At 36.2% G+C, this 25929-nt stretch overlaps 1 protein-coding gene across 1 annotated transcript in view; it reads right to left on the bottom strand.

Annotated features, from left to right (window-relative positions):
• The window catches only part of LOC134800553 (orexin/Hypocretin receptor type 1-like), a 140334-nt gene that overhangs the window by 41536 nt on the left and 72869 nt on the right, over positions 1–25929 (bottom strand). The window contains exon 3 of the mRNA XM_063773040.1: positions 634–1410. Coding sequence (XP_063629110.1) covers positions 634–1332 — 699 coding nt within the window. The 5' untranslated portion in view covers positions 1333–1410. The remainder of the gene's footprint in view (positions 1–633; positions 1411–25929) is intronic.

The following is a 25929-nucleotide window of genomic DNA, read 5'->3' as shown; positions in this document are numbered from 1 at the left end:
TATGGTGACATAAAAACGCATTTTACTGCACACCGCGCCTTAAATTGAACTTCCAGTTCCGTAGGTTTGTAAACAAAGGAATGCCTAAGACGAAAAAGTGGGCAAGTGTGAATCAGACTTAGAAGTGAATAGTTTTCTTGGAATATTATGAAAATATTGGATATTCCTCGGTAAAACTATCGGATATTTCAAGAGAAACAAAGAAAAATACAAAAAGCAAAAAAATCTAAACGAAAACGCACACAGCGGATATTATTAAATTAAAGTCATTCGCCAGTGTGTTTCGGAGTTGAATAAAAGCAGGATTGCAATAAAAAAATTCATAGCAATTATTGAATCGAATATTCAATGAGTTTTTCTTCTAGGACGGACAGAGTCGTGAGTGTTGTTTTAAATATTGTGCTCTTGTTACATAGAGCAGTGTGGAACCCTAAATTTAAATGTTTAAGAAGTCGCTAATGAGAAGACTTTTTTACTGTAGGCCGAATTCTTCGTACCATCATAATTTACACTCAGGGCTCTATATTGGTTCTGCCTAATCGTAAATCTATTATTTTCATGTAAAATAGATATTTTATTTTAGATCTTAGTAATATTTAAAAACAGATAAATATATGCAAATACGAATCTTACCTGAGAGTACAGCACTATTCGACACATGGCAGTGCCAAAGAACCAGGTTTCCGTAACGTCCCATAATACTGTTGGAGGCAGACATATCAAGATCACCATGAAATCAGCCACCGCAAGATTCACGATGAAATAGTTGGTCACAGTCCTCATCGAATGATTTCTGTACACCGCTATACACACTAGAGCGTTCCCAATCAGGCCGATCACAAACACTATTGCATGCGTTGTTATAAGCACCCATTCGAATGGCCGCGGATATATGTACTCCTGTAACATTTCTATGTACTCCTCTCTTGTCATATTGCAATAGTCCTGATCACCGGGGCAAGCTGTTGTTGAATAGTTGTCAACTTCCGTCGTTGTGCTATCTTCGGCCATGATTCTTGCAAATTCTATGTCGCTTCGATTTGAAACCATTTTATCTTTATCGTAGATTTCGTTTCTTAAACTATCTGAATCTTCTTCCAAATATTCTGTGTTATTAATTTCATTTCTTATTTTTTCGATGTGTCTTTGTGTTCTGTAAATAGTGTCCCTTTCGAGGTAATCATTTAAGTCTATTCTTGTATTACTATCTAAGAATTCATTTAATATAGTTAAATTGCTTTTGTTGTTGTTCAAGCTCTCTGAACTAACACACAGGTTCCATACAATAATCATAATGACTTTACTAATCCGAGAATTAGCCCGCGACACCATATTGGAATTGTTATCTGGTCATTTTTCTCCCATAATCCAAGTTCAAAGTTTCTCTGCTAACTTCTGCGCTCCGCCCATCTGTGAAAGGAAATTCTAATTAAAACAATGGTTCAAGTGTTCAAGTTTGTGAGAACTTTAAAAATAAATGCCGTTAGGGAAGTCTACACAGTACACATATTGAAAACAGAACAAAACGTTTCGATCACATTTCAGGTAGTCATTATAATTTATGAGAATTAATAATTTAGGTACTGCATGAAATCTCACAGCTATGGTAAAACTAAGATCATAATATATTTGGGTGTTTTTTAATTGTTTACATACTTAATTGATGTTGTTGATGTTAAGCTGCCCCGCAACCTACGGGCGCTTGAAACTCTAGTGGAGTTACAAGCGCGTTGCCGATCTATACGCTTACAAATTTTCTTTGTGCTTTGACTATATACTCAAATCCATTAAAAATAAAACTTATTTTGCAATTAAACTTCATGTCCTCGTGGAGATCGTAAGATCAAAAGCAATGTAAAACGTTGCAGGAAAACGCCATTCAGATTTCCACAAAAAAGCTACGCGTTTTAGTTTTACCTCCCTTGAAAAATAGTCTTTGATTTAATCTAGATACTATAGTCTTATTTATTTATTTATGATATATTTCGGGTCTAATACCTTTAAAAGAACAATTCTTGTATATTTATTTATTTATATATTTCGGGGATTTCGGAAACGGCTTTAACGATTTCGATGAAATTTGCTATATAGAGGTTTCAGGGGGCGAAAAATCTATCTAGCTAGGTCTTATCTCTGGGAAAACGCGCATTTTAAAGTATTTATATATTATACAGGGTGGAAAGGCACGACGATCCTTTCCGGAAATGGGAGATAGTTTAGCCTAAGCTCTATATTTTCTCCATAGAAACTATGTTAATATGGGCAACCGTTTCTAAATTATGACCTTTTAAACATCCACGCAAAAAACTACTTTGTTCTAACCCTAACAGGTGACAGGGTCAATGAACTTACTTGTAAACAATCAGTATTCGACAGGAAATTATGCTAATTTGTTGCCATCTAACCATTTTTAGGTCTGCTTACAGCACGGTAAGAATCATTGCAGGATTTTCGCTTTCTTAGTGGTTCCACTTGTTCAATACTTGAATGAAATAGTTATGTTATTCCTTAATATTAATAATACTAACCACAACATTGTTTACAACGACAGTTCAAATGGTGACATTGACAACCACTCAAAAGTACGCAATCGTCTTATAAATATCTCTGGTTTCCTTGACTGATAAAAAGGTTTTAGTTTCTTAACACGTTTCACAAAATTATTTTCGAATAATTGGAAACTATCTAAAATAATTAAAAATAACAAGTAGGTTGTGTTAGTTGCACCAAATGAACTTGCAAAAATTAAATACTAAGAATAAATCAAGAATAAATACTTCTTAAATACCTAACTAACAAACCTTCTTGCGTGGTAGGAAATAGACAGACCGTCTGATGTTTGAAATTAAATGTGCCACAAATTGCAAATTACGCGATAAAACCTAGTTCCAAAATGCCCTTGGGAGCCCGCGATTACCTAAATTTGCTTATGTTATACGGGGAGTGTAATTATAATGCCGCCGAGACGTTACGACGCTACAGACAAAGATATCCTCCACCACACCCAACTAGCCGTATGTCAATTTTACGGGCCATTGATCGCGTGGCAAATAATGAGCCCATAGTACCACGAACGGGCCAAAACGACCAACGGGGAGGAGGTGTAGTTCACATTGCACCAAGACTTGAAGAGCGAGTGCTGCGGTATTTCGAGCAAAATCCAAGGGCTAGTTCGAGGCAGGCAGCCCGACATTTCCGCCTAACTCATACCGCAGTACTCAAAATCTTGAAACGTGCACGTCTTCACCCTTACAGCATTCAGCGAGTTCAAGCTCTGCTGCCCAGGGACTGCCCTGTACGAGCAGCATACTGCCGTTGGCTTTTAAATAAACTGGAGGAAGATCGCCTGTTCATCCGCCGCATTATTTGGAGCGATGAAAGTATGTTTTCCCGTAACGGCATGTGGAATAGGCGAAATGAACATATGTATGCAGTAGAAAATCCGTTCGAATACCGACATTCGGGTCACCAATATCGGTGGTCCGTTAACGTCTGGGCTGCAATACACGGGGATACACTGATTGGACCTGTTTTTTTGCCTCCAACTTTGAACAGATACTACTACTACTACTAAGACTAGATAAGAACTAGATACTTGGAACTGTTGAATACGGAGTTGCAGAATTACCTTGACGATTTACCAGTGGCCGAGCGTAGAGAAGTATGGTTCCAGCAAGATGGTGCACCGGCCCATTCTGTTAACGAAGTGCGGCTAGCCCTGAACGACGAATTCGGAGATAGATGGATCGGCCGGTTCGGACCGCATCGTTGGCCACCACGATCTCCGGATCTGACGCCTCTAGACTTTTTTCTTTGGGGGACTATCAAGGATATAGTGTACAAAACGGAGTGTGACAACGCCGAAGAAATGAGGCAAAGGTTAACCATTGCTTTCGCCAGCCTGCGCCGTAGAAACGTTCGAGAGCGAATATTAGCAAAGGTACACCGACATACTCGCGCACGGGCTGCAGCCTGCATTATTATGCACGGAGGCCACTTTGAACATAGAATGTGAATTTATTCAGTTGTAAATAAAGTAGTTATGATAATAACAACAACAACAACCTCTTTCATAATAAATATCTCTGGTTTCCTTGACTGATAAAAAGGTTTTAGTTTCTTAACACGTTTCACAAAATTATTTTCGAATAATTGGAAACTATTTAAAATAATAAAAAATTACATGTAGGTTGTGTTAGTTGCACCCTTAGAGGATATAACCAACGGAGACGCCATGTCTAAAATTTTCGGTACAAAATAGTCTGCCGTTTTTTGCGGGGGAGGGGCACATCAAATGTATAGGTACGTCATGTCAGATAAACGTCAGTCCATACATATGGTTGACAAGTTGTTGACCATTGGCCGCCTATTTTCGACAAAGGGGAACGCCTGTTAATGGCGGCTCCATTGTTAATTACTCCGAGGTTGCACCAAATGAACTTGCAAAAATTAAATACTAAGAATAAATCAAGAATAAATACTTCTTCAATACCAAACTAACAAACCTTCTTGCGTGGTAGGAAATAGACAAGACGTCTGATGTTTGAAATTAAATTTTCATTGAACTATACTTATTGAATGTCATATTCTTCAAATAAAAATGTTAGATGCTCGTGGCTATTTAAATTTGTGGGGCTGTGTAAAAGATATGGTGTACCAAACCAAACGGAATGTGAAACTGCGGACGAAATGAGACAAAGGCTAATTGGTGCTTTCTGCGGAGGATAAATGACGAAGAGCATACACTATATCGCATGTGCATCGACATACTCGGGTACGGGCTGCGGCGGCGTTGTAATACACGGAGGTACATTTGAACACCGTATGTGAAAAGAAGATAGTATTAAATATTGGAAAAAAGTAATTATCTAAGAAAGTAATAAAATTGTTTGTAATATTTTTGCATGCATTTGATTTATTTGACATTTATGCGTCATTCATACATCATTGCGATACTGTCAACGATCGGAAAAAAGTGTAAAGTCCCGAGCTTTCCCGACGGAGATCCTTAATCTAGCCGTCATGTGCACATGCTATAGGGTTATCACCACAGTTAAAAAGTAGTAATTTTGCAATTTTTATTTTTTACTCAATTAACGATTCTTACCATTACCAATAGTCTCTGTATCACTTAAACGACCTAATACTTCCGGGAAGGATCGTCGTGCCTTTCCACCCTGTATATATATTGTTGTCTGAGTACCCACAACACAAGCCTTCTTGAGCTTACTGTGGTCTTAGTCAATCTGTGTAAGAATGTCCTATAATATTATTCTCTTTATTTATTCTTTTTCTTAACTTAGGTTGTCTATAACATGAATATTCTAGTGGCTCTGTGAGCTGTAGACCTCGTGAGCATAGCTTATTGGGACCGTGCACGATGACAGCGCCACACAGCGGTTTGATCAATCAACAATACAAAAAATGTAATTTACTAAAAAAAATACGAAGTTTAAGTGAAAACAAAATACAAAAAGTTATGTCTTACTGGGGATCGAACCCAGACTCTCTGTGCAAACAAAAAAAGCGAACGTTTACAAACTGAGCCAAATAGTTCTTTGATAAGGTGACGAAATTTAGCTACTCATTCTCAAATTAAAATTAGTTAAAATTAAATATCTCAATACCTCCGAAACCAGGGAAATAAATTTTCTGAATTTTTGGCCCTTTAATCTATAAACATATCTCAAAAAGAAAAAACTCATACGATATCGATACGACTATTTGTTTAGGCGCGAGGTATCACAACTCCGCCATTTTTAAAAATTTCCAAAAACTGGATTGACATAAAATTTTTATTTAATCATAGAATCTGGTCACAAAATTTCACGAGAATCGGTTGAGAATTGTGACCTGTAATAACCGAGCAGAAATCCCAGTATTAATAAAATATAATTTTTTGGCGTGTCTTGGACCGGAAAATTGGTGTCTAATTTTTTCACTGGAATGCCATTTTATTGCCGTTTTATACCTACAAAATGAAAATCTAAAAATTTTCCACTCTCAGTTTTTAATAGTTCTATAATACATACATTTGGGTACGCATTTTTTTTGGATTTTCTTACCCACTGCGCCAAATTATATTCTAAGATCATATAAGAAGAAAAAAATGACAGAGCAATTTTCCGATGAAAATGAGCGGCAATAAAAGGAATTATCATAAAAAAATATTCTGATGTTTGACAAAACTTTTAGATTTTTTTCTAGTATCACATACTGATACAAATAACTTATTTTGTAAAATACTTTTGGACTGAGCAATTACTCGGTTCAATATATAATCAGATTTGTGTTTTTACCTAACTTAGGAGTGTTTTTAGGGTTCCGTACCCAAAGGGTAAAACGGGACTATATGCAGCGACTCTTATAAAAATCAAAAAGGTACATTTTACGGTTTGGATACAACACCTTTGTGTTTGAACTTTTAAAAGTAAGTTTTTAATTAAGGGTATTGATTATCGAGAATATCGTAAGAAACAATTGGCACCATTAATTATTCCATCTAGCATTGGAAAGCCCATTTATATGTTAATTTGCATTTATTACGACTAATTAATTAGCTGCTAATGGCTTAAAGACTAATAAATATCAGAAATACAAATGACACAATTTGCAGTTGTAAATTCGACGTTCCTCTATTGACATAGAATTTGAATTTGAACTGTCCATTGCGTATTGCGTCTATTGGGGGTTGACGGGAACATTCCTCGTGGCTATTAAAGTCATGACACTTCGTATTGCTGTTTTGGTAGTAATTTGTATGCAAAGCTGGCCTTAAGACATCATTAAAATTGTAACGATCATAATTACAGGAAAAAGTACCGTTGCTATGGCTACTTGGGCGGGATGATACTTATTAAAAAAATCTGCTACAAAATTAGATTGGTAGAGAGCCCTTAATAGGTATTATTACGGAAATCCAGTTAGAAAAATAACGAGATTACTTATCGTCATCTCATTATTTTTCATTCCTTCTTATCTTCTTATTGGCTCTAATGCTTGAGATATCTAATTTGTACAATGCGTCTGACTTTTATTCGTATAGAACACAAAATGTAACACCGAAGAGAATAAAGAAATGTAACGTTATTTTTGTTGTTATGTGTTTGGAAATTAAATAAGTAAGTAAAAGTATTGCTGGAATTCATGATCTCGGTAATTTTTGTAGATACATGTGTGCGTGAGGTTGACCCAAATGTTGGTAACAAATTGGTATAATATTTTACATTTTCTGCATACGCCATGTAACAATTTTTCTCGGTTTACTACCGCTAGCCTGTCAACACAACACTGCGTTTTGTTTCCAGTTACAACTTTCTCGAAACCTTAAAATAGGTAAGTATTAAAACTTTGCCCAGTCCGAAATATCGCGTGACAACTAAATAAATTCAAAACACAAATTAAAAGGGGTCGTTCTACTTCTTTTACCGAGTCATGTACGAAAGATATACAAAACGATTTTAATTATGTATGAGACGGGGAAAGTTACATGCAGACAAAAAGAACTAAGTTTATTTAAGTGCTGAGTAAAGATCATGAGTCATGTCTACATTTTACAAGTTTTAGATGCAAACCTAACAAGCATTTGAACAGAGTAGTAAGGTAACTAAGATAACGGCTTTTACAGAAAAACCCAAAGTATGTTATTGTAATTTTCAAGGGGACTTAATATACTTGATAATCAGACACCTTACGGTAGATCTAATTTAACTTGCAACATTTGAATCAAGTAATTTTTATTTTTTTTTAAGTTGTCCCGTCGTTGCAGCTCTCTAAAGATGTTCTCGCCAATCTTGCGAGCGTGTCTCTGAATATAATAAACTGCAAATTTTCTGCTCGTAGCCTAATCCGAGCAACGGTTTGGGAAAAACCTGGGCACTAATTCTGCTTCTGACCCAGAATTTTTGTGAATAATAACACTTTTGTAAACTCTATTGTTCAAAGTTAGAGAAAAAGTGGCAAGGAATCTTTGACAGACGTTTGCAAACGTCCCGCTATTTAATATATAGGTACACCTTGCCTCTAAACAGTTTCTTCATACCTATGTATCAATATTCATATATTTGTGGTTAAACCAAATTTTAGTTACGGTTACATATCACATTGGGGAAATAGAAATTTATTAATCCAAACCACAACACAAGAGATTAAATTCGATAACATAACTATACGCTTAAAGGATGACTCACATTAGACTGGGCCGTGTCCGGGCCGGAGCTTCCGGCGCTTACTATGATATTTCTATGATATGACAGGCGATCACGTGATGCTTTCCATAGAAAACGATGCGCCGGAAGCTCTGGCCCGGACACGGCCCGGTCTAACGTGAGTCATCTTTCATACACCTCAATCACCTCTCTGCGTCTGTCAAATACCCAAATCACGGTAGGCGTGTGTTTGAAGCAAACCATTTACATCGTAAACGAAAAGGTTGTAACCACTACAAAGTTACGTGATTGATCTAACTTCGCCCACTCGTCATTACGTCCCCAAAGGGCCATCAAAGGCTTCAAATTTGTTTTGCTTTCACTCGTTCCAATAGGTACTTAACGAGTTTTTGCTTCAGGGTAACCAGTATATAAATACTTCTGATTACGCCAGTGGCGTGCCTAGGGTTTTGGAGTAGGGCAAGCCGAAAGATATGTTTTCGTAATAACTGTCCAATCTTCACTCTTCGGACTCAAATGCATCTGCTAACGTGTCGCGGCGAGCTAATCATAGCGCACTGAGGGCATACTATTACTAGATAGAATATTACAAACATATCAGCAATTGCATACGGGGTGGCTTTGATAAAAGCCGTTTAATTTATTTAAGTGAATTTCATTTGTATATACATTATTAACAAATTTACACGATAATAATTTACATACAGTTGTGCTGTGCGGTTAGAACAATCTTTTTGTTAGACAAATAGCTCGACCTTGGTTTGTCGCTTTGAACATGTTTTTCTAGAACGCCGTCATATTTTGATAGCAACGATACAAGTTCCAAAAAATTGCCCCTATTTAATGAAGTGTTTGACTCATCGTGTCCTCTAAAAGGAAGTTCTTGCTGTGCTAAATGGCACACAATATCGACTAACCTCTGAAAAACACTACGATTGTTGTCAACACGCATGTTATGATTTGATATTTCTTCTGATAATTGGCGCGACAAAGAGGCCTCGATCCTTTGTTTCCCAAAATTGCTAAAAGAAATCACTGCACACATATGTTTACCGGAATTCATGTGCCTCTTTATCGCTCCAGATAAATTATTTAAATCGTTATAGCCAGAAGTATTCCAAACGTTAATGTCGTTCGAAAAAAATATGCAACACCAGCATCTTATTTGTATGGGAACAACCAACAATCCAATGAGTTTTGTAGACGGCCCTACAGATATTTCTCTGACGCGACTGACTTGACTGAGAAATACACAAGTCGGGTGTTGGTTTTGCCGCGGAAATTATGTCCCGTTTTTCGACAAAGGTCAAAGACTTTACCTTGTTTTGGTTGACAAAAACGTGGACGCATTTCAAACCGTCACAAGGAACCACTTCTTGATCCATTGTTAACTAACTAACTTATTAAACTAAACGCCACAATAATGAACAAATCCACATTCACTATTTAATCAAATTCACTTAAACAAACTTTCGTTACTTTCTTCTCGACCACTGACTCGGCTCGACTAAAATCGAAATAAGTAATAATACACTTGAAGTAAATGCGAACGCGCGCTCGTGCGAACTTATGCAGCTTACTTCACTCCAAACAAAAGCCAAGCTTAAATCGCCTTATAAAATTGCTATACATACCAACAAATAGTTACATCGTTCTTTGGCGGTTTGTAGGCTGATAGTGCCCAGAGCGGGACGAAAAAGCAAGCACGGTTGCAAGCCAACGAGTGCGAGTACGAGCAGGATAGCTAGAACACCCTACGCCTGATTTCTTTCGCGCGGACGAGACGCAACTCGTGCCGCGGTTCGAGGCCGCTGTGGCTTGAATTTAATAATACGGGTTCGTTTGGCGCGCGATTTTAAAATAATCTTTATTGATCTTATCACTACGTAATTTCGGTAAGGCAATTAGTTGCCTTAGGGCAAGCCCGGCTTTTGGGCTTGTATGGGAGTCACGCCACTGGATTACGCGTACCTACTTGTCACTGATCTGGACGTCTACTGGCCAGTCTGAGGCAGTACGGCTGCCCTAAGCAGAAAACAAGTAACCCAGTTTTGACAAATTTTTGAGGAGAGCAAAAAAACGTAATTTGTCAGTTTTGTTAGGTATTTGGTCTAAAATGTAACATCTGTTTATACCATTATGTTAAAGGCGATAAAATTAAGCTTATACAGACTTTATTTTTTGTTATTCTTGTATATTAAACTTTGTACGGGCATAAAATGTTTTCTGTGTAGTTTACTGCCCGAAAATCTCAGAACCATTCTACACAAATTCAAGTATCTCGTGTTTAGCTTGGAAATAGCAAGCACTTTAGCTTCTTAAATATTAAACATATTTGGCTCTCCGCTCAATAACTTTTCCAATTTTCATGCAATTCTGAAGGAAATGGTACCAAATGAAAGCTAATAACATAGGCTACCGAAAACTGATTTTTATTTCTTTCAGGTTTATCGACTTCAAAATCCCTGTTAGATAATAAAACGCTTGAAAAAAAATATATATTTTTATATATTTTAAAGTTCTTTTCTATTGGAAAATAGACTTATTTTTAATTAGTGATTGATGATGCCATCCTCGTACCTTCTGACACATGGTTATTGGTACTTATTTCATCGATTTTATTTATTTTCAAAGATTATTTTGTGATACGATGACATTCCTTCAACAAACCCTCTGTCTTCGTGGATGGGTGGTACCTACAGGATCCTGCTTCCGAACTTTTCTTTTTTAGGGTTCCATACCTCATAAGGAAAAAACGGAACCCTTATAGGATCACTTTGTTGTCCGTCCGTCCTCCGTCCATTTGTCTGTCAAGATCATTTATCTCGGAAACGCGTGGAGGTATCGAGTTGAAATTAAAACCATATACTCAGGTCTACATTCCCTTAAAGATGTAGAAAAAATCAAACATCTACATTAACGTAAAAAAAAGATACGGTGGTTTATGCCAAAATACGTAAGTATATTTCGACATTCTCAAGGGATTCAAAATTTAAAGGGTACCTAAGTAGGTGGGTAGTAGGTAGCTAGGTCAACGAGAAGTCCCGTTGCCCTAGAACTATGAAATTTGGCAAGTAATATTGTATTACATTATAAGTACAGGAAATAATCTGAAAACTATAAATTTGTAAAAAATAAATAAAATCAATAACTAAATTTGTAAGGAACGCTCGGTGGGCGAGTCCGACTTGCATTTTTTTATAGTCCTATTTGACAGACGTGTTTGATAGGAATGAGGCAGGTGCATGGAATGGTGAGAGCTGGTGAGTTCATAAAAATCTATATTTGGGGACAATCTTACACTGGTTGACCTAGCCCCAAATTAAGCAAAGTTTGTACTATGAGTACTAGGCGACGATATATACATACGTGTATAGATAAATACATACTTAGGTACATAGTTACTTTATTTACTATTTAACTTTACTTGTAACAAAGTAAAAATCGAATTAAATCCTTCAAGTCAGTTTTACCTATTTCTTATAAAACTATATCGATCTGAAATTTTGCTGATATACACCTATTAATATGGTAAGTATATGTAATTGGTGGATCGCTTTAGTGGCTAGAGTTAAACCAAGAAAAGTCTGCAGAGATTTTGACAGCACAAGCTCAATCTCGAGAAGTCTATTAGTACAGTTAGACCAAGAAAAGTCTGCATACGAGTAGATGTTGAGAGCACACCAGTGCAGGTGTTATTTTAAACGTCAAACTTCTATGAAATTATGACATATAAATAACACTGGCACTGGTGTGCTTTCAACATCTCTGCAGACTTTTCTTGGTCGAACTCTACTAATAGACTTCTCGAGATTGACCTCAGATGATTCACTTTACCACATAATAAGTGTCTTTATAAAAATTCAAATTTTGGCATTAGCCTGGATTAAATATTTCCCTTTTGGTCAATTGAATACAGTCAGTTGTTGTTTGTTTCTAATTTTTTCCAAAACCTTTGGCACGGATACGGCATAATTATGATTTTCTCTTTCTTTGGCGTATTCTAGTGTCCTGTTTTCATTACTGTAGAGTCTACAGTGTAGACAATACAGATAATTTTAATTGTTTTAACAACACTTTTTCTTTAAACTTAAATTTCACAGACTTTTCACCTTTGACAGGAATATTGCTAAGAAAATTTGTTTTCTATGTATGTTTTTAAACAAGGTACCTTTTGTATAAGTATGTAACTAATTTCTAACCTAAATCGCAGATTGTGTTGGGAGATACTTGTTTTACCATTGTAATAAACTAAATCGCACTTACGAACATCTACGCTAAACTCAAGTATCTCGGTCATCTATATGAATTACAAGTATCTCTGTTTAGTTACTTGTCTTTAGCGTAGAAATGGGACATATACTTGAATTTAGCGTAGAATTCAGGGTCAAAAAAAGATACTCGGATTTTAAAAACATGAATATTTTGAAAACTACACATTATTTTACAATTATTTTTTTGGTGAAAGATGCGCCTGAAATTGTAGATTCCGAAAATCCAAAAAAACCGTTTTTGAAAATTTTCGAGTTACTTGTTTTCTGCTTAGGGCAGCCGAGTACGCTAGATGCGACGGGAATCTTACTTTGTTTGGTCTCTTCCAGCCTCACATGATAAACTTTTTGCATGAATATTAAATAAGATTAGTTTAGATTTTTAAGTCTGTTTCGCATTGATGAGCAACAGCAACCTTTATCAAAATTATTTCACTTTTCAAACGACTTAAAAAAGGTGAAAGTTAGAAACGACTTTTTGATTAACAAGTTTTTATTTGCTTCACAACGTTTGCAATAGTATTTTATGCAACCGTTGTATAAGAGAGGTCAAAAAAGGCGAGTGGCGTGAGTAACAATTTGAGGCAAGCCCAAAATTGTTAATAAAGACGCCACGAGTATTTTTTGACTCAGTTAAACAACGTTGCATACAATACTTTTTCTACGACCAAGCACTTACTTAATTGTTAATTGTAAATTTAACAAATATTTTTGAATCAAGAAGTAGCAAAAATGGAGGGTATGGGCGGGAAAAGAATGAATGAATGAATAAAATTAAAAAAAAATGACTATGGTTCACTTATTTGTCAGAGATGACATTTAAACATAGACATAGACGACCGGTCTGGTCTAGTGGATAGTGACCCTGTCTGCTAAACCGATGGTCCTGGGTTCGAATCCCAGTAAGGGCATTTATTTGTGTGATGAACACTAATATTTGTTCCTGAGTCATGGTTGTTTTCTATGTATATAAGTATGTATTTATCTATACAAGTATGTATATCGTCGCCTAGTACCCATAGTACAAGCTTTGCTTAGTTTGGGGCTAGGTTTGATCTGTGTAAGATGTCCCCTAATATTTATTTATTTATTTAATATATAGAGATCCCGTCTCAGCGAGCTGTCACTGTTGCCACTTTTGTTTAGTGTACGATTAACAATGAGGCCCACCTTGCTGTAGCCATGTCTATAAAGTTATATCGATAAACTATCGACATTTCTTGCAATTTTAATTTTACTTCAAAGGTTTAACGATACCTAAAATGAACAAAAACGCTTTTATTCTTTATTGTGGTTATCAGATCACAATTTTATCGTCACGCCCCAGCAGGAAACCAAGGGAAACTTCAGATATTTAATTAAAATACATAAATACCTACTAAAATATGTGTTCCGTAATAATTGAATTATTTTATTACATTATAATATATTAATTATCTATTAGCATTTCAATTATGTTTATGTTTAACGAAGATATTGAAGCTTCAATTAATCGCTATTTCGTTCCGCTGTGTAGCGTTTATCGATATATAATATGATTAAAATCGACTTTTCACATCCCTAAAAGAGCACACATATACGCTTTTACGCACACATACACAGCCTGGGCGCATCAAAAAAGGCAACACTTGATTTGAAGTCCATCTTGTCAACAGTATGGTTGTCCTTTTTTGACAAACGGCATTTTTAAAAGAGCGAGGCGAGAGAAATGATACTAGTTGCTGCGCCGTGAAAGAGAACAGAAAACGTTGGGCCCTTGCATTTAAAATAAGGTTGGCAACACTGTATTTCATTCAATATTTTTTAAGTGGTCATTACACGTAGTATCGTAAAATCGTCAAAAAGATACTGCATGTATGCACAAATTCTTTTTTGGGGAATAGACTAAAGACTTGTCTTGACAACTTTACTATAAGGTAGGGTTTTAAAGGTGTGTGCACGACCCTTTAAACGACAAATAAAAGTACGGGAGTAGAAAAAATGCTTTATGTGTTTGTTGTACTTAAACAGTTAAAAAGTTCTTCGGAAAAATATGTAATTCATGTTTAATAATTGTAGAATGTAGTGAGATAAAATGCAAAATTCAGCTGAGAGTTATATTCGCCTGTTGGAATGAGTTATGTGAAAAACGACAACTCATTTTGCTAGCCTAGATATTCTAGAATTATTTTTCTGTCAGATTATTATTACAACGTACTTTTGTTGTATGGGCCGTTTGCCATTATCGTAGTATAATAGGTACAATGTGAAATTTAAATTGCGCAAACATATATTCGAGCTTGCAGAATTAACCATAACGCCCTTCTTTGTCAGTCGGATGACCTATCTTATCTTGACTTTACTTAATCGAACGAGCGAGCGAAGCGAACGAAGTTCTTACATTCAACTTTGAACACGCGGCTGGCTAGCGGCACGTCCCGGCATTTCGATGTTTTTAAGCTGAACTGTCAGAAGATAGTTTGATACTCAATAACTAAAGTAAATTTGTTCTAATTTAAATAAAATTGGGTAAACATGTAGTCGAGGGCATTATATTTTAGTCATTAAATTATGAGCAGGATCGATCAAGAGGTTATTGAGCTAGAAAAGCTTAGAAGGCCAAAAAGCTATTTGTGAGGGGGCTTGCTATTCTGGTCATTTTATTTGCAAGAAAGTATGGTCCAGTTTGGTATCAAATGAAAGTGCTCGGCTTACACTTTTATAATATCGTTTTTAAATTTACTATTTTGAAATAATTAGCAAGATAAAAATAAACATAATATAGGTATTTGACATTTGACAGGAAATATTTCGGCTTACCACAGATACAGTTTATTTTAATCTAAATGGTGACTTAACCCTTAAACAGGCCTGACGCATTTTTTACTTTTGAATACTGATTCGGGTAGGTAATAGCTTAAAATAAAAAGTAATTTCTTGATTTTTTTTATTACCCCTAATTCAATAAAAAAAACCCGGTGGTTTTTATATGCCCACTGCTCGTGACCAATAGTGCTACGTGGTCCTTATATAGCCACTGCCTTGTTTGCCATACAGAGTAGTTTTAAGGTCAAGTCATGTGCACATCACATTTACACTTGCGTCACAAAATGCACTAACTGCCAGCACTTTCTTGGCTCGCATGGATGTCGTGGCTCGTAAGATTGACCGTTGAATAAATATTTAATTTAAAAACCAAAGGAAAATATATTACTTTTGTACTATCAGGGTTCATTCATAGTAATGAATCTTACCCTTAAATGTCATGTAAACTCCCTGCAGGGCAGAGGGTACTTATAAACCACTCGAACGTGCCCCAGACGAGCAGAGGGTTCATAAGAACCACGAACTTTTAGATCGAATATTTTATCAGAAAACAATAACTAAGGTAAGTTATGACTTACTACACATACATTATCTAATAATCTACCATAAAAATACAAAACAAAATGCTTACAGTACTTATTTTCGGCGTAGCGAACTTATACAGCGGGAGAAACGTACTAAATTTTCAAAGAAATTTGTTTTGACACCTGTCATTTTTTTACGTTCCTATATAACCCACTTAATAGACTTTACGGCAATGACATTTTGCGGTTGTTGGATTTACTCAGCTCGCCCAAAAAAAATCTTTTGCTATGTGGTACTTATACATACACAACCTGTTTAAGGGTTAAATCTATCAGTTAAGGGATCCACAGACCTTGCAATAAATTCACGCGATTTTTGATCCAATGCCGCAATACATACAATGCATTGATTTTTGATGCAATTTGATATGTTTACTATACGAGTCAGTAGGTGCAACAAAATCGCTTTACATAATTTTTGCCAAACCGCAAGTTCTCAGTTCGGGGCGAACTACTAGTTTATACGAATATCCTCAGGCCGTTGATTAAAATGTTGCGTCCCCAATAAATACCCGCAAGTTACTTCGTAAACGCTTGTCTTAGAAATATAGCGGAATGATCCATCGTTAGCATTTAGTTTAGGTACTTTGTAAATTCTTTCTATTACTGGGTATTATACTATACGTACAGCCAGCATCACAAGTATCTAACATTCGCTAGTAATTTAACAAAATACATATGTCTCTATATGTAGAACAATAAGCAGGGTCGCAGATACTTTTGGCGCGTTGTTACATTCGCTGAAATTGATGCCTGTGTGTAAAAGAGCCTTATTTTTTGCCGACTGAACATCTAACAAAGTGATTTTGTACAATAAATTTTACAAAAATATTTCACACAATCTTATTTGTGAATCCTAAGCTTCGGAACTGTCAAAATTTTGTTCCAACTGACAGGCCGATACCGTCTGGCGGACTGTTAGTCAGTGGGCCCCTTAAGAGAATACCATTCGTCAAAAGCAATGACTGTTCTAATAAAAATTAACGCCACCAAAATAAAACCAATGACTGGACGCTCTTGTGCCATTAACAATAAATTTTACATATTTTTGACTACGTACATTGTCCGAAGCAATGTTTCAATCTTTATGCTTTATAAATGTAAATTTATAACTCTCAGTTTACTGAAACACTACAACTCGTATTTCCAGCGATATTGCCTATAAAAGCTGGTACTTGTCGGTTAGTGCCAAGAAATTGATACCCTAATAAAACTACACTCAATATGGTATGGATATTATGTACCTAATACTCCAATCAACAAGGCAATGTATAATTCAAAAGAATCTTCTGGTTTACTTCCAGTAACTTTGCTTATTTCCGGCAGTGAATTTAAATATAGTAAGTATTGATAACTAAATAACTTGATTATAATGACTGTCAATGTTTGTATGAACAGGGATGATTTTTGTACGAGTCAAATGTCCAGTTGACTGGTTTAATTTTTTAGAACTGACGATGTATTTGCATTTTATGACTGCGTCAACTGTCACGATTTTCCTGTAAATGAGGAGCGGTCTTGACAGTCGGTTTTACTCGCTATTATTTGAGTTTACTAGTAGATTGCTCCGATAAACTGAGATCTTGTGAATTACAAATAACTTACCGTAAATTTCATCAATAAAATAGTTTATATAAGGTAAGGTGGTGTAATCACCGTGGTAAGACTATCACTTGTATGTAATCCTCATACTGTTTTTCTTGCCCCGAGCAAAATAAAATATGTTAGTAATATAGTGGAGTAATGTTGTCAAATACTCAGATTTTACAAATGTTTGTATAATCAAGGTGGGGTAAGCCCCACCTTACCATATAATTAATTATAGGTATTAAATGTATTTTGTAAAAGTGTATATTTACTAATCAAATCTTGCACGCTAAATTAGACCCACTTCTCATTATTCGATTGCGCTGTAATTTCATATACAAAATTGCAACTGCAAATTGGATTTTAAATCAATTTGTACTCAATAATATATAATAAATAATATTCTGTATTTGAAGTTCACACGAGTTATTCCGTTAAAATGTAGGTTTCATCGTCCGCCCAAAATCGAGGCTATGACCCCGTTTTCATCCCCGTCATCAAACTGGATAAATTGTGTACTTACTGTTAAATTTATTCAATAGCAATGAACTTATTACGGGCATATTAATATTTATTACCTTGTTTACAACTCGTCTTATTGAAAACGATATCCGGGAACTCTAAATACAAGACAAACATTTGTAAAATCGGAGTATTTGACAACATTACTCCAAAAGTACTTGCCGATTTAATAATACCTACCATAAATCTTGAGGAAATACAGAATAAAGTATTAGATAAATCAAACAAAGCCGTGAAGACATGAACGTTGATACAATAACTGTCGAGGACTCGAGATTGTCCCCGGGCAATTGCGGGCTTTTGATCAAATAAAAGTTATACAGTTATAAAGTCTATATTTAAACGTTTTGTGTAATCCCTGAATAAATCGCTAATATTTTAAATGAATCCCCTTGGCATTACAAAAAAATTACGAGTTTTAAATTAGACACTCTCTTTTAGGGTTTCGTAGTCACCTAGAAACCCTTATAGTTTCGCCATGTCTGTCTGTATGTCTCTCCGAGGCTTTGCTCCGTGTTCGTTAGTGCTAGAAAGCTGCAATTTGGCATAGATACATAAATCATGCATTACGACAGAACAGTAAACTAAAAACTATAAAAAAAATTAAGAATACCACCTCCCATACTAAATGTTTTTTTTGCGTTGTCCCAGTAGTGCATGTGGGGTATCGTTGGATAGGTCTTTCAAAACGATAAAGGGTCTCCTCAAACCATTTATTGATATAGTTGACATGTTCGGAAATATGCGCGCCGAAAGAAAAAAAAAACAACGGGTTGCACTCCGGGAGTGCCGACAGAAGTGAAAACTCAATGACTAGTCCAAAATGTCTGCAGCACTATGTATAATTGACCCATCCGCCTTTATATTGAAAAACTTTAGTTCCGAGATTGCTGGCCAGTGAGCTTAAATTTGTAGCGTTAATTGTTTAAAATTCGAATAGAAATTGTAAAGCTACCTCGCAAACCTCGCATCGAAATATATTTGGTCATGATAGTTTGAGTTTTATTCACCAGTAATAGAGTTCACTTTTATTAGCGATTTCATCAAGATGTAGCTTTATTGAATTATATTGGAGTGATATGAAGTTATGTAACTGTGAGATCCTCGTATTTCAGCCCGTACAAGATTAGACCATTCAGCTTTATTGCAATATAAAGTCCAGTTTTAAATAATTGACCTGATTATGTTACGTTATGACTAAAGTTCTTTGGTGAATAACATTGTCCGTCACACATGACGTCAGCGCGTTACGCGTTACGCTGTCTCGAGTTTATCATTTTTTCCCCACCTTAAAAAGTGCTCAGCGCCGCTAAAGAAGTTTTCACTTCAAAAATTTGCACAATTGTCTACATTGTAAAATAATCACAGCAGTCACGAGCAGCGAGTGAAGGTATCGAAGAATTTGTGATTTCATCAATGTATGAATATTCCTAACAACAATTCTGTTATGATCCTATAGCCAAGGTGCCACGACGCGCCTCGCTTCTTATGAAGTTGATTTCGATCTCACTGACAGTCAATCGACTAATAAAGTACTGGAGTAGAAAACACAAAATTAAACTATTGTTCCGGACAGTTTTTTCACACTACATATTGGAGCATGTTACTGAAGTGATCTGCGAACGACTTTAGTACAAGACGATTCCGTTCAATCTCTCATTTGTAATTGCACATTTTTGACGCCCACTACCGATCAAAGAACAAACGAAAAGCTTTTAGCTGCGTAAACATCTTCATAGTTTTATTGTTCACAAGAAGCATGTGGATTTTAAAACTGTGCAGTTGCTGTCTCTATAATTACCGTTGCTGACGGGAAATTATTGGTTCAGCCATTTATTATATCATTTTTAAGGTTTTATGCTATTTATCCAGTTTTAAAATATTATGAAACTTTTACAACATTAATTATTAACAATAATAGTGATTTACGAACCTTGTAAAACACGAGGTAATAAAAATTATTACCGATAAATTATTGCAGGTAACTGAAACAACACCCTGTATTAAGTATATAAATACCGAAACGCAAGATGATGATTGAATAAGAGATTTCTCAACCGATTCTCATAAAATGTTGTGAGCTGTTTCGATGGATATTTTATTTTATATGTCGGAGCCATACATTTATTCATAATTGACCTCCTGTTTCACCACGTCATTATATTATTTCCTTTTGCTGAAGTTATATTCTATAACATTTTGCAAGGTTACCATTATATTGCGGTTTATTACTTTCTTTATTGGCTTTTTTAACAAAAGACCGCGACCACGCGAAACTAGTATTATCAAGTTATGAATGTGCCACACGAAGGCCTGCAACTTGGATTGTAAACTGTGTTATCTGATCAGGCTATAAAATATTTAACCCATTTTTAACCCCCAACTGCACGATGCGCAAGAGCTATAGCTGAATTTACTTTATGTGTGTATTTATCGGTGACATCGTGTAAAGTGTTTTATAACCGGTTTACCGTTCACATTGTGACGAAAATTCAAAGTTGTATGTGAAGTCCCCAAGCCAGCGTGGGGATGTATGTCTTTGAGGAGCCTGTAGAGGCTTAGGATTATGAGGATGGTAATGATGATGAACCGGTTTGCGTGTACATTCAGCATGATAAAGATGAAACAACGCTCCAAAAGTATCTAACACCCTGGAATACTCTTCCAGAGTCTAATTGTTTACCTATAAAATACATACATTTCTTTTTCTTAAGTTATTATTATTAGAGAATTGTTGATACGTTTGACGTGTAGTGTGATCCGTTAATTTTCATGCTGTCTGTAAATTTACACATCACCGTTAGAAATACCTACAAATAGATATATCTACATAAATCCTACAGAATTGAACCACCAGACGTTGACTTTTTTCTGATTCAATCTTTTACGTACTGTAGCTTCGAACCATCAATTACTTATCAAGGCAAAGAGACTGAATTCCGTCACGTGTGTATTTCTGTTTATGTTCTAACATTTTTTTATGCATCAAGGGAGCCACAAGATTTATCATTCTGCGTCTCTGGAACCAAAAACCGACAATCTTTTATATATTCCGGGATAAAACTCCAGTATGCGGCCATTATCTCGGCTTGTCAGCGACCACGAGATGTTTTAACCTTGATTGACACATCCTATTTGCGATTCTTTGTTGTGGTGAACCGCGTAACGTTCAAACGAACGGGTTTTTAGTGAGTGTTTTGTTTACGGAAAAACTCAAAAATATCTATGATGAAAAAATGGCCAAAAATATGTTATGTACCTTCACAGATTTTTCTGTCAAAAGGATCAATATTAGGGACAATAAAGCAAAGCTTTGTATTATGGGTAATATGTGACAATATTACATAGGTAACTACTTATATAGTCAAATACATACTTACATATATACACAGATAACATCCATAACTCAGGAACATATTCGTGATAAACACAGAAACGTCTGAATATTGATATTCCCTAACAATGTTTAATATTTAGTTTTAGTAATGTCTTTAATGTCAATTATAATAGTAGATTGTTAAATTTGCTAACCAAGGGATGAAAGGCACTCATTTCTACCGAGTTCGTTTGGTGCTCGAACCCAGTGAGAGCGCACATAGTCCGAGGCTGAAATGACGCCTTTCACTCGAGTTAAACACTCTACTTTTCATTTCGAATACGAGGAAAGTAAAATGCATGTGTTTTTTTTAAACATGACTAAGTATATATTTTTGAAGTGAAAACTTCTTTAGCGGAGCTGAGCACTTTTTGAGGTGGGGAAAAAATTATAAACTCGATACAGCGTAACGCGTAACGTAACGCTGACGTCATGTGTAACGGACAATGTTATTCACCAAAGAACTTTAGTCATAACGTATCATAATCAGGTCAACTATTTAAAACTGGACTTTTATATTAAGCAATAAAGCTCAATGTTCTAATCTTGTACGGGCTGAAATACGAGGACCTCACAGTTACATTCTAACTTTATATCACTCAAATATAATTCAATAAAGCTACATCTTGATGAAATCGCTAATAAAAGTGATCTCTAGTACTGGTGAATAAAACTCAAAAAATCATGACCAAATATATTTAAATGCGAGGTCTGCAAGGTAACTTTACAATTTCTATTCGAATTTTAAACAATTAACGCTACAAATTTAAGCTCACTGGCCAGCAATTTCGGAACTAAAGTTTTTCAATAGAAAGGAGGATGGATCAATTATACATAGTGCTGCAGACATTTTGGACTAGTCATTGAGTTTTCACTTCTGTCGGCACTCCCGGAGTGCAACCCGTTGTTTTTTTATAGTATTTTTAGAGTTCTGTACCTCAAAAGGAAAAACGGAACCCTAATAGGATCACTCGTGCGTCTGTCTGTCCGTCTGTCACAGCCCATTTTCTCCAAAAGTACTAGACCAATTAAGTTTAAATTTGGTACACAAATATGTAAATTCGTGACCCAAAGACGGACATCTTACGTAAACAAATGAATTTTAAACATGGAGGCCACTTTTAGGGGGTAAATGAGAAAATTTAAAAATATTTTTTTAAACTATATCATGTTACATATCAAATGAAAGAGCTCATTTGGAGAATCTGAAATAAATAAAAATTGACATTTTTAAATTAATAGTTTAGAATTTATTTAAGAATAAGTTTTTGGCAAAAATTTAATTTTTGGTACAAGCTTTTATCGCTGACTGTACTTTTCTTACGACAGACAACTAATACTCATTGAGACAATAGGGAATATTAGGCACAGCTCTGCGTAGGTGGTATCTTTGTGGCACATACAGGGCACATACAGTAAACAAACCACATTGACACATCACACGTCACGTCAATCACATGGCCTACCGCGAAACAAGAAAATCGAAATTTCGTTATCTAATCTCTTTATCACTCTTGCATATTCGAGCGATAAAGACGCAGATAACTAAATTTCGATTTTCGCGTTTACCGGTAGGCCCTTGTTAACAAACCGTCTTGAGGCATCAAAGTCATATTTTATTGTCTGTGAAAACTTGTCAAAAACAGTTTAAGGCACAGTATGTATAAGTTAGTCTATGAATTTACTGAGTCGGTAGTGCTGCACTCTGGCGGCAGAACATTGCAGTAATATCCCCTATTCTAAAAACCCCTAACACAATTAGGTTGCGTTGTTTCATCACAGGGTTCCTATGGCCACCTCCAGTCTCCATCATCAGATCAACTCGATGGTACCATAATATTGCATTGTCATCCGATTTATACATGCATGCAAAATTTCAGCTCAATCGGAAACCGGGAATTGGATCAAATTTAACTTGCAAGATTTGATCACAGACTGACAGACAGACAACGGACAGGTAAAACTAAATAAAAGCTTGTTATAATAAAATAGCCAAAAAACCGGGCAAGTGCGAGTCGGACTCGCGCACGAAGGGTTCCGTACCATAATGAAAAAAAAAAACGAAAAAAAGGCAAAAAAAGAAACGGTCACCCATCCAAGTACTGACCACGCCCGACGTTGCTTAACTTTGGTCAAAAATCACGTTTGTTGTATGGGAGCCCCATTTCAATCTTTATTTTATTCTGTTTTTAGTATTTATTGTTATAGCGGCAACAGAAATACATCATCTGTGAAAATTTCAACTGTTTAGCTATCACGGTTCGTGAGATACAGCCTGGTGACAGACAGACGGACGCACGCACGGACGGACGGACGGACGGACGGACGGACAGCGAAGTCTTAGTAATAGGGTCCCGTTTTACCTTTTGGGTACGGAACCCTAAAAATGAAAATTTATCTCCGAAAATACTGGGTCTAAGTTAAAAAAAATAAACAAAATAGTTTTTTACAGGAAATCTATTAGAAACATGCAGTCAAGCGTGAGTCGGACTAATTACTTAGTTTTTGATCCGACACCTACGGGTTTTTTAAAGGCAATTCACTCGCGTGTCACATATAAAAATACATTGTTAAAAATTAGGAAATGTACGGAACCCTTGGAACGCGAGTCCGACTCGCACTTGGCCGGTTTTTTGAGGGTACTTTCAATAAACGATTTAGGCAAAAGTACCGTTATTTATGGAATGGGGAGTCAAATATCAGAATGGAAATTGTATAACAAATCCATTTATACCCAAATGTCAATTGCTTATCGTAAAAAAAATAATAAAATCGTACTTGAAGCCTAAAATGATTTAGTGCAGAAATGTATCATTTTCTGCACACCTTTTAGAACAACAATGACCCGACCCTCTTTCAGAGCATGAGAATCATTTGAAAAAAATTCACAGATTTCGTGCCTCACACGACTATCGAGCACATTGGAAATGAATCTACGGAATTCGAAAAAATATTGTAGCTGAGCGACGAGAAAGTCTGGATAAGGAAAAAGTTACAAAATAAAACTACAACGTTGAATGATAATTATTTTATTCTTAGACTAACACAAGTATCCTGGACATAACGCATGTGAACAAACAAATTGCAAAATTTCCACACGCGTATCCAAGTTTGAATAATTGTCGCCGTGGCGCATAAGTATAGGTACATATTTCATTTTTCGATTAATAAGCAGGATATATTAATGTTCAAAGTACAAGAAAATTATAACACGGGAAATCCGTAGTCAACTCGAGAAGTGGTGATCGGCAGCGGCCCATTTGCTGCAAGATATGAAATTTTCTTGACAGCAGTTTGACGCGACGAGAGATGACCATAACAGCGTTTGTCTATGTTGCACCAAACCTGAGTTCCAATAGGTACTACCAGGGTTCAGCATCAGCTCTATCTTGGGTACTACTCTCCTAAGTGCTCATCAAGACGAGTCGGATGACCAAAACAGCGTGTGCCTATGTTGCAACAAACCTGAGTTCCTTTAGGTACAGCCAGGGTTCAGCATCAGCTCTATCTTGGGTACTACTCTCCTAAGTGCTCATCGAGACGAGTCCGATGACCAAAACAGCGTGTGTTTATGTTGTATTAAACCCGAGCTCCACTAGGTACTGCCAGGGTTCAGCATCAGCTATCTGCTAGCAGCCGCCAGCAGCATGCTTCCCTCTCCCTCTCCCTCTCCCCCTCCCCCTCTCCCTCTCTCCCTTTCCCTCTCCCTCTCCCTCTCCCTCTCCCTCTCCCTCTCCCTCTCCCTCTCCCTCTCCCTCTCCCTCTCCCTCTCCCTCTCCCTCTCCCTCTGCCTCTCCCTCTCCTCTGCCTCTCCCTCTCCTCTTTGCCTCTGCCTCTGCCTCTGCCTCTGCCTCTATCTCTATTTCTATTTCCACCACCACAAGAATGCATAGATTGTCGAATAGTGCGTTATCTACGCCCGTCTCAAACAGGATAGATAGAGTTAGACCAAGAAAAATCTGCAGCGATTTTGAAAGCCCACGCAGTGCAAGTGTTATTCTGCCGTAATAATCCCGATAATTCACAACAAACACCGATAACGAACTCTGCGAAACATGAAGTCATAAATGTCTTGTGAAAAATGTCGTTCTGACTTTTTGACTATTTTAAGGTTAGGCTACAGGGCAAACCCTTAACCCGATCGTCTTTGTTTTAGGCTCAAATTGTAGCTGACTAAATTGTCCAGAGCCGTTTTTCTCAATTTTTTGATATCATTCTTCGTTTCCTAATTATCGAGCACCAAAATCAAAAATTCGGAAAAAATTGAATTTTATTTTCACTATTTCGACCATAACTTTTTTTGTTTTTGACTTTCTCGAATAATTATTTTTGCACCTTACAGCTCTCGTGATTATGCGTCTTTTGAGCCTATTTTTTAATATCATATCTTCACAACTTTCCGAGATATAAGGGGATCGCACTTTTTCGTTAAATCGGACCGTATACTGGAGCGAACGAAAAGACATTTCCAATGTCAAAAATGTTATTATAATGAAAACCAGACCGACCTGTTCAAATCTGTTCCTTATACCATTGAGATAAAGTTAAAAATTGTGCACGTATAATGTTACAACTACTTCCACTGTGAAACGGCATACATCGTACGTTGCCCTAGC

This window comes from Cydia splendana, chromosome 20 (assembly GCF_910591565.1).
Source record: "Cydia splendana chromosome 20, ilCydSple1.2, whole genome shotgun sequence".
Taxonomy (NCBI): Eukaryota; Metazoa; Arthropoda; class Insecta; order Lepidoptera; family Tortricidae; genus Cydia; species Cydia splendana.
The sequence above is the reverse complement of the archived record's forward strand: the minus strand, read 5'-3'. Positions and strand labels throughout refer to the sequence as shown.